The following is an 11,104-nucleotide window of genomic DNA, read 5'->3' as shown; positions in this document are numbered from 1 at the left end:
TTATTATATATTATAATTTATAAAATTTAATTTTTTAAAATATCATAAATTTTTTTATATATAATTATTTTAAATTATTTTATATTTCGAACAATAACGATTCTAACACGAACGAACGCATTACTGCTAGTGTTTGGTTCGTTTAACTAATCGAACGAAAAAAAATTGTTCACGTTCGTCTCGTTTACTTATCGAACGAATCGAACACAAACTCATTGTGCAATCACTGCAATGCCCTCTTTTTTATTAAGAAAACATAAAGTTTTTTTTTAATCTGGAAATAATATTTTAAATTATTATGAATTATCAATTTAGTTTTTTTATGGTATGATCTCTATACGACAATTGGTTGGACTTTTTCTTGCAAATAATTATTAGGTTTAAATCTATTTCTATAATTTCAATATTGTCATAATTAAATATTTATGAAAATAAGAAATAATTTATATTTTTTAATTAAAAATTATGACATAAAAATTTTCTAAAATAGAAATATTTAAATATTTATCTCTTCTATTTATTCTTCCATCTATATTTGTGCAGTTATTACATCAATTAAAGGAATTTAAATAATTTAATAATTAATATATCATATGATTCAATCACCAACTAAAGTTCAATTAAACCTTTTGATTCTTAAATCTTTTCTCGCTATTTATTTCCACAGTGAAAGCCTATAATTTTACTTCGTTATTTATTTCCACAATATTTGAAAAAATATATATTTTACATTTATTTTTTAAAATACATATTTTTTATTTGAAATAATTAAAATTTTGTAATCTTATTATTGATTTTCCAAAATTAAAAAAAAAAAAAGTAAAAAATGGTCTATAAATAGCTTCTTCCCATCTCAATAGTCTTCACACCACCTTTGTAGATTTCTCAATTCCTCATTGTTCAGTGAACTCAATAGCATACTTCGTTCGGTCTCTTCTGTCGCCATAAACATGACGTGATATTGCAATCCTGCTATATATTTGAAGTAGCACAATCAGACATCGATTAGTGATTCGTAAGTTATATTTGATTTTGAATCGAGCTCAATCCAGCTCGAAATCGAGACTAACTAGTTCCAATTGAGTTCTTTGGACCCGTTTCAGCTCGAAATTGTTTGATCCAGGTCAAAATTGAAACAAACTAGCTAAATTTGAGTTATGTTGATCTGTCCTAGCTGAAAATCGGCTTGAAATTGACTCATGACTAGTTCTATTCAATTTTACTTAACATTATACATATAATTTTAGTATATAAAAAATACTACAAGCCGATCTCGAGTCAGTTTGAGACAATCCATATATGCCTCGAAATTAGCTCAAAAAAAAATTTGTTCCAAAGTTTTAGCTCATAGCTCTGCTCGTTTATTTCAATCCGATCTCTATTCTGGCCAAAGTTCAAATTGTTTTTTGAACAATTAATCGAAGCTAAATATCACAACCCGAGTTCCAATATCAACAAAGAAGATCAACAAGAGGAAACACTTTAGAGGCTCCAATGCATCAAACATGCAAGCTGTGAGGAGAACGAGGCAGCATGAATTAAAATCATACTTTAGATTAATAGATTCAAATGGAGTTATTTCAAGCAAAAGTGAAAGTGAAAGTGATGATAGAGAAGAAGGCAAAATGTGTGATGGTATTGATGTTGATGACAGTTTAGATGATTCAGTGACATCAAAATCAAGACCAATTAGATATGAAGATGTAAAAGAAATAACAATTTGTAGATCAAAGCTTGCTAAATGGTTTATGGAACCCTTCTTTGAAGAAATTATTGTTGGATGTTTTGTTAGAATTGGCATCGGGAGGACTCGTAATGGTCCTAAATACAAGCTTTGTGTGGTTAAAAATGTGGATGCAACTAATCCAAACCGGAAGTATAAAATTGAAGACCGCACCACTTGTAAGTGGTTGAACTGTGTTTGGGGGAATGAAGCATTTGCAGCTAGATGGCAAATGGCTATGGTTTCTAACCATCCACCAACTGAGCAAGAATTCAAGGAATGGTTAGGAGAAACAGAGCGATGTGAGCGCGATATTCCTTGTCGACAATATGTTCATGATAAGATTGAAGAGATTAAAAAAACTAGTGCTTTTATATGTTCACCGATACTATGAACGAAATGCTAAAGCCAAATAAGCTAAGTTCTTCAAGGCCATTCAATGTTGCGATTGAAAAGGTTTTTTTGAAGAAAGAGATTGCAAAAGCCGAGAGTTGTGGAAAGAAAATTGTGGCAGAGCAGTTGCGGGCAAAGCTGAAGGAGATGGAGGATTTGTCTAGACAAGTTAAACCACCTGATGCAAGGGCTATTAAATTGGTGGAAATGAATAATGAAAATAGAATAGAGAACTATAAAAATGCAGCAAATGTGAAGCCATTTGATGCAAGCTTAAATTTCGGTGAGACGGGCTATGATCCTTTTTCAAGAAGATGGACTAGACCTACAAACCATGATTTTAATACCATGTCTGTAAAAGAAAATGTGGTTGACACTAAATATGAAAAAGTTAATGATGCAACAACCATGGATGTTATGAAGAAAAATGAAGGTGGAAGCCAATTGATTGACGACAGAACTCCGGTGGATTACGGTGCACGATTATGTTTGTTGCATAATTTTGATTTGATAATTTCAGTGGCTAGTCTCAACAAATCTAGAGGAGTTGATGGAATTCGTCATTGCCTTATGGAAAGAAAGCAGAAGATAGAAGCAAAGTTTGGATATAGAGTGTCTGATGATTATGGGAGAAACCATTTCTTGACACTTAATGTTAATGACTATAAGAGGCGTAGAGGCCTCCTTTGAATTTGTATATTGCTTGTTGAGTATCTATGCTATTATTCTAATGAAATTTTAATGAGAACTTTCTCATGAATTACTCAGAAGCAATTTTTTTTATCATTGATTTCAACCATTTTAAGGAAATTTAAAAGTTTTTCTTTTGTGCCTAGAACAATGATCTTTCTATTTACATAATTTTTCTAAAAGCCATTTGAAAAAGAAGTAGTGATTGATGTGTTCATAAAGAGAGTGTGTCACAACATATGGTGCAAATCTTTTTTTGTTAATTCTTTTCCTTCAACAAAATTATCTTTAATCAACTGATAATGTAAGGAAATTCAAGCGTTTGAGCAATATATAGAGTGCATTTGTTACAAATTGTACTATAATAACTCATGCACTCTTAATTTAAAAACATTAATTTTTGGGGATTCACATACATATCATTCCAAAATATGGTATTTACATAACTAATAGTTAAAACTGTCTACTTCCACATATAATATTAAATTTCTTAAGCAAAAGTTAGGATGTCATATTTCTTGAACCTTATACTACATTATGTCATGCCAACATTATCATCAATGAACTCGTAGCTGGTTTGGTTGATTCAATTCCTAAGTGAGATCTAATCATGATTCTCTCATCTACTATTTGTGTTGGATGTTCAAACACTACTAATCTCATCAATACTTGTCACGTGCAAGCTCTCTTCACAACTTCTTTTTTGGCATGTGCTTTGTGAATGTTCATGCATCATCGAATTTGTCAATATAATTCTCTGTATGAGATCTAGTTATGACATTATTGAATCTTGTTAGGGCGTAGAGCCTCTTGTTTTTAGAAGGAAGGTTTAGAAGAAGATGATGAATTTGTTGCTAGAGCTTGTGTTTCTCACTATATTTTCTCAAGATTCCTGAGCTGCCAGTAATTAGCTCAAAGTAAGGGTTTTTGCTTCTCAGTAAAGGGAGGGAGGGAGAGAGGGAGAGATCTAAATGTCCTTTTTCTTTTTGATTTTCCTAGAAGCTCCCTTTCTCCCTTTTATACATGAGAAAAAATAATTACAAAAATTAAATTTCGTACAATTCTGCACATGTTAATAGTGTCTCGATGAAAAAATGGTGATGTGGGTATCAAGCATCACCATAAATAAGGAATGACGCATGTACCTTGAAGTAATAGTGATTTTTTCCAACAGCTCTTTGCCCTGACTAACTCAACCAGTTCAACATACTGGCTTATCTTGACTACTACAGTAGGTGGCATTACCTTGACCACTATTGTAGGTGGCATCAGCCTGACCACTTCAGCAGGTGAGCTTAATTTGAGATGACATGATCTTCAGATCTGGGCCTTTGAAGCTTGTAAGACCTATTGACCTTTAAGTCGTGTCCATGAGAAAGCCTTGTTTAAGTACACGGTCATATTTGGGTATACATTTAGTTCCTCGATTGTCTTGGCTCTTCGATTAGGGATCGACTGTGAAAAGAATGAGAGAATGGAGATTCTCAAATTCGAATCCACAAAAATATTTATTTCTTGTCGCAGTTTACAAGTCAGCTAAAAAATCTTCAAGGCGTGAACACAATATGATTCAAAAATAGATTTTCCTTGACTAGAGGTGTTTTGGCTACACCTAGAGGAATTTAACCATATTATGCTCATCTTTGAGCTGAATTTCGCCCGAGGGCACTCTGTGCTACATATGCATGGAGTAATCTCCTTAGCTTCTCGATGAGTGCAATTAGTTTATCCTTGGGGGCCTTGGCCCTATTATAGGAAGGAACCTTTTATGAATCCTTAGTTCTGTCTGTTGAGGCCGGATGATCATGCACATCATTACAAGTGAGGTTAGATATCCGAGCTATTTTATGACTAAAATTTGATCTTTCTCTATAGAGTTGAATGTAAGTTCGGAAAGATTAAGGTAACAAGAGTGAGAGTTGGGACTTCCCTGCTCTTGATAACAATTTTGTCCCAGAATAAATGTTCTATCACGTTTATAATGAACTTGGATATGTGTGTTCCCAACGTTCGTCTTAACACCGTTTTGTGTCCAAGGAAAAGAGTGTGAATTGTGGTTGTTAGCCAACTGACTATTTTTTTGTCTTCTGTAGTTATTCCTTAGAACAATTTGAGAAATATTGAAAGCAGTATTCTTTTAGAATTATGGATGGCGATTGATGTGCTCATGAATAGATTTGGTATTGCATTGTTAGATAATTCACTTGTTATTGATAAGCAATTTTTTTACTGATTTCTCGTGGGATCAATACATGAACTCAAACTCGTATACAATTTGGTCGACATATATACTTGCTATTGCATTGTTAGATAATTCACTTGTTATTGATAAACAATTTTCTTACTGGTTTCTCGTGGGATCAGTACATGGACTCAAACTCGTATATTATTTGGTCGACATATATACTTGCGTATATTGTCTGTGTTTTGTAGTATTTAATTTGGTATATCAAGTATGTAAATTTTTAAATTTTTTAATATATATGTATTAATTTATTTAACTAATGCCCATTCTTACTAATATCAGCTTAATTGATAAGAAATTTTTTAATTTAATTAATATTAGGATAATTAATTATTAAATTTTCTTAATTCCTTGAGATTTATCTAATTTGTATTTAAAGCAGTAAAATATCTAAATAATTCATATCCTTAGTGTATAATAAAATTGTGTCAGCACAGATCTCGAGGAAATCCTTGGCTGGCGGAGAAAGACGTCGTGACATCATGGGGAGCCCGTCGGGGACAATTCGATACCCCATGAATTGTTTAATTAATTAGAGCATTGATGATATTAAGAACGGTTTTCATAAGTGTTCTCTCATTCCTGTAATTGTACAAAATGCACTCCTATAAATATGATACAAAAAATATGAATAAAGGGGACATATTCGCTCTCCCACTCTACTCTCTTTTCTCCCTTTTACTCGGCTCTAACCTCGAGATGTGTTCGTAAAAGATAATATGGGACCTAACACTTTATATATATACATATATAACACCCCTATAAGTGTCGCTCAATGAGCCTGTTACGTGCTGTTGAATTTGAAATTGTCCGGGAGACGTGCCGAAGAAATATAGCGTAAATGAGAGGGAAATAGTAGAGAGAACAGAGTAATGAATGGTAAAATAGCGTAAATTTTTTTCATGAAATGAACGCTCTATTTATAGGTAAGGGATTGATTAATTTACACTCAGTACCCCGAGTAAAATAGGCTCAGTACTATCAGGCTTATTGTCCATGGGCCAGTATGCTAGCCCCGAGTAAAATTGTTGTTGTTAAGACACGAGAAGTGGATTTTGTGCGGCCGATTGAGCCGGGCAAATAAGTGAAGCTATCAAAGTGCTAGAAATGAATGGTAAGAGAATTATAAAAATGCATCACATTTGAAGCCAGTTGATACAGGATTAAAGGTTGATGATGCGTGCTATGATCTTTGTTTGCTCAAGAGCATGAACTAGGCATATGAGCCACATTTCTATATGATGCCTACTGATGAAGGTCTTGGAGAAACCACAAATGATGTTAATGGACAAAGAGTTGAAGCTAGGCCCGACTCGATTCATTAGCTCCTGGGACGGTTCGTTTAGAAAGTTGAAGCTAGGCCCGACTCGATTCATTAGCTCCTGAGACGGCTCGTTTAAAAAATATTAAAATAAATTATGTTCAAAATCGTTTAGAAAATATTAAAATAAGATCAAAGAGATCTAATCATGGCTTCTCCTCTTTGATCCTTGTCAAGACGATGAGAACAAGATTCACAAAATAAAATTGTTATGCATCAAAGAAGGTTTTAGCGACCATCTTCAACTTTGATTTTATAATACATTCTTTTGTGCTCGCAATTGATTAGCTCAGAGTTAATTAATCATTGTAAAATTGATTCAAATTTTGGTTTAAATCGAGATCAGATTGAAATGAATGAGCAGAACTACGAGTCAAAATTTTAGATCAATCTTTAACCGACCCCAACTCAACTCAAAATCTTTGACAACCCTACAATTGACTTAAATAAACTAATTTTAGACTAATTTTATTTAATAATTATAAATTTTAATATACTTGATTCCCCTATAAAATTAAAACTAATTTTTTTTTTATCAAAAAATTTCAAATTTAAACAAATTTTTAAAAAATTTCAACATATCAAATACGAATAAATTTATTTATTTTTATATTTTTATTTTTGCATTGTAGACGGCACCTCTGATCTCCACTCACATTTATTGCACGAGCTATCCTCCAAAGCTGCACTCTGTTTCTCCCCGCATCATCTTCTTCCTCACCCGCATCATCTTCTGCAGCGCAGTAGGGGGAAAAAAAGAAAACAAATCTTTCTCTCTCTCTCTCTCCATTATCCCTATCTCTCTGTTCCAATGGCAATTCGAAACCTCTTCTCCCTTCACCCCATCTCCACGGCCTCCGCTACCGCCGAGCGGCCCCGCCACCTCCGACGACATCCGATCCCTCCGAATCATCCGCCACCATTGCCATCGGAAACCGCAAGCTCCTCCGCGATCTCAGTACCTTCGCCATCGGTGGACCCTGCTCCTTCTTCCTCGAAGCAACCCACCCGACCCATCTGCTCTCCGCGGCCCGCTTGGCCCGAACCCGCTCCCTCCCACTTCTCCTCCTCGGCCGCGGCTCCAACTGCCTCTTCTCCGATCGTGGGTTCGACGGACTCGTCGTCCTCAACCGCTCGTCAATGGAGGAAGCCTTCGAAGTGGTTGGACCGGATCTGGTTCGGGTGGGGAGCGGGTACCCGTTCAATCGGCTGGGGGTGAGGACGGCGGTGGAGGGGTGGGGGGGACTGGAGTTCGCCGGAGGGATACCGGGAACTGTGGGAGGGGCGGCGTTCATGAATGCGGGGGCTAATGGGCAGGAGACGGCGGATGTGGTGGAGAGCGTGGAAGTGGTGAATCGGGAAGGGGAGGTTAGGGTTTTGGGAAGGGGAGATTTGAGGTTTGGGTATCGGTGGTCGTCGCTGCAGGAGATGGACGATTTGGCTGCAATCGTCGCCGTGACTTTCAGGCTGTGGCCATCGCCGGCCGCGAGAGATCGGCAGCGGGAGTTTCTTAGTAGGTCAGTATCGAATCGCTCTTTGGTTCCATCTTTCCTAAAATAGAATGGTTTTTTGGACGTTTGTTGCAGAAGCAGAAACTAAACCGCTCAGGCAATCACAGTCTGATGTGATATCTTTAAGAAAAAGAGTTTTGATTTGGTGACAGCTAATTTAACTAATAAATAAATTAAAAGATTTTTTCTTTAGATTGGGAGTATGTAAGGGCTTTGCATTTATAAATTTAATTAAAATTTCGGTTGTGTCAAAATACTCTATTTATTTAATTATATCATGAAACTAGTTTAAATATTTTTATGAACTAGTAAATAAATGAACCCTTGAATAGGGTATTGTTCAATTCGTTTATGTTCACCAACATTGCCATCAAAAGCTCGTGAATATGCTCGATTGAAGCTCAAATAAATGCTTTTGAAGATGTTCGATAAAGATAATTTGGTTATATACCAAATAGTTTGATTAAGAAGCTTGTGAATATTATCATGTAAAAGTTTGTGAACTTGTTCAATTAAAAGTTGATTAAGGCTCAAAACTTATTTGTCGTGTTAAATGAATGGATTCTTTGTAAGCTTGTTGAACACTAAAACAATTGAGCATGAGCTCAAACACTGTTCTAACTACTCTATTTGAGCTTGAACAAGCTTTAGACAAATAAGCTTGAGCTCGAGCAAGCTTGAACTCGGCTCAGCTCTATTCGTTGGTAGTCCTAAGAATAGTAAGTAGATCAGTTAGTTCTCTTAAAAAATATGAAATACAAAAAAAACTTTCATAGAAAATTCCAAATTTGAACTATCAAAAACTGTATTAAACAAATAAAATGAAATGTTTCTATTCTCTAAAAGAGAGGACATTGAAAGCAAAATAATCCCTAATAAAATAGAAGAACCCACAGTTGTTTTGGTAGTCATATGGAAGTGATATGTGGAGAATACAATAAACCTCTCATCATCGTCCAAATGAATGAAATAGGGAGCGAAAACAATAAAAAGCCCCCTGTAACTAAACTGCAAAGTTGTTGTACTGATGATAAATATCCAGAAAATCATTAGAATGAGTCACTAGAGCTCCAAACAGTAATATAATAAGAGAAAACACTGCAAAAAACCATCAGCAAGTTTGCATATTACTCCATGATTGATAGTAGAGATGATGGTTTAATTGATAGTTGAGATGATGGTTGTAAAACCAGAGATTCTCCTGTCGAATCCTCTAACATTCTTTTCTTTCTAGATAAAATAGACCAAGCCCATAAATAGTGAGAAGAGAATAACATTTGCATTTTTTAACAACCATAATAAATACTATATGATATGTAGTACTTGATAAGATGGTCAAGTTTTGCATAAACATTACCAAAAATCAGAGCCTCTTGTTGGATAAGGTTGCCATAAGGAGTAATATTTCTTTTCCCACCAAACTGCTAATAAATTAGAAAAATTGAGATTTCTCTTGTTAAGAGGCCATCTGGAAGCATAAGAGAGGTCGTGGAATGCAAACTCAAATCCCATAGGCTTTAAGTTCACAAGTTCTATCCCAAGATAAAAGATGCAACTTCTTAGCTTCAATATCTCTATGAAAAATGAATTTTTAGTAGCACATGTTAATAAACTTTAGACAAATTTTAGGCATGTTTAAAGGCCTGATCCAATTAAAAACAATGTTCCATATAAAAAACTCAAGGAGTTGAAGACCGACAAATTGTAGATTTTGCTTTTTAGCCATGATCCATGTAGAGAACTTAGTGTTTTTCTTAGGCAATTGTAGTCGTTTGAAGAAGTAGTTTTAGAAAAAAAAAAATTTAAAAAAACTGCGGTGACTATTACAAATTTATTTTATCTCCAAAAATTTAGACTACAGCTTTCTAACAGTCACCACACTTACACTCTAACAACTTATGTTAAAAAATAGCAACAAAGCAGTTCCGAATATTTTGCTCTATCTTCTTCGTTATTGGTGATCAATTTGCCTTTAGCCTCATCAAAGTAAGAGTACTATAGCCCTTGGTCTAGTGAAAAGGCAAGATCGATAGTTTGACTTGGTGTATGACATGCAATTGTGGAGGAGCTCTGGATCTTTCGATCTATGGCAGATATCCAGTAATTTTAAAGGATTGGGGATGATGACTCTTGATTGTTAAATCTAAGGCAATCATATCTGATTGAGTAACATAATTTAGCTTATACAATTATTTATTATCTAATTGAACTTAAGCTAAGCATAACCCCGAGCATCTATTTTTAATCAACGGGCTTTAGCCTTCCCCTCATTTTGACACCAATAAATGTTAATAATTGGCAATAATGCCAAACATTAACTATGCCTGGGATTATGTGATGAAGATCAAGTAGAACAAACGTATTTGCAATCATTAAGGTGTTAGTAGTATATTATGCTTTAGGATTTTATCTACTTAAATTTATTTAATTCATTGTTCTATTAAAAATCTCAAAAGCCATTTTAAAACAATTTTAAATCCAAAAAAATTATGAAATAATTAAAAAAAATTATAAAATTGTAAATTTAATCTTTCAGAAGTAATTTTTTTTAAAATTTTGTAATTTATCTAATTTAATGTAATTCACTTACTTTATAATTTTATAAAATTTATTTTTTGAATTTAATAAAATGTGAAATTTATTTAAAATTACGATAATTTGTATTTAAATGTTTTTTTTATAATAAATAAGTAATTTAAGTAATTTCTTTATTTATGCAAATTAAAACTCATTAAATGATATCTTTAGAATTTAGTAATTATTTTATTACTATATACATCATAAAAATGTTAATTTCATTAATTACATATTTTGTACTTGTTTAAAATTTTTAAATAAAATTCAATTAATATTTTGGACATATGTGTATTTAATTATTTAACCGATATTTTTTTCACTAATATCGACTTGATTGATAAATAATTGTTTTATTATGACAAAATTAGAATAAATATTGAGTAATTTTTTTCTGCTTTAAAAATATAATTAATTTGAGTTGGATGCAGAAAATTATCGGAATAATCTACATATTTAATTATCTTGCTTGATTAGCTAATTGAAATAATTAGTGAAATCAATAGAAAAATTAAAGAAATTTTGGAAATTGATTATTATTCACTAGTTTGTTATGTGGAAATTGATATTTTCCATTATTTAACAAAATTTCTTATTGTGAATTTCAAGTTTTTTTTTAAAAAATTTAAGAAATTTAAATAGATTAT

General features: G+C 33.2%; 1 protein-coding gene across 1 annotated transcript in view; it reads left to right on the top strand.

Moving 5' to 3' along the window:
* LOC110025116 (protein RTF1 homolog) overlaps positions 1-2,117 on the top strand; it is an 11,470-nt gene extending 9,353 nt beyond the window's left edge. The window contains exon 2 of the mRNA XM_020725402.1: positions 1,425-2,117. Coding sequence (XP_020581061.1) covers positions 1,425-2,117 — 693 coding nt within the window. The remainder of the gene's footprint in view (positions 1-1,424) is intronic.
* Positions 2,118-11,104: the final 8,987 nt, after the last annotated feature.

Source organism: Phalaenopsis equestris, unplaced genomic scaffold (genome assembly GCF_001263595.1).
Source record: "Phalaenopsis equestris unplaced genomic scaffold, ASM126359v1 Scaffold000289, whole genome shotgun sequence".
NCBI lineage: Eukaryota > Viridiplantae > Streptophyta > Magnoliopsida > Asparagales > Orchidaceae > Phalaenopsis > Phalaenopsis equestris.
Note: the sequence above shows the minus strand (reverse complement) of the source record. Positions and strands in the feature narration are given on the sequence as shown.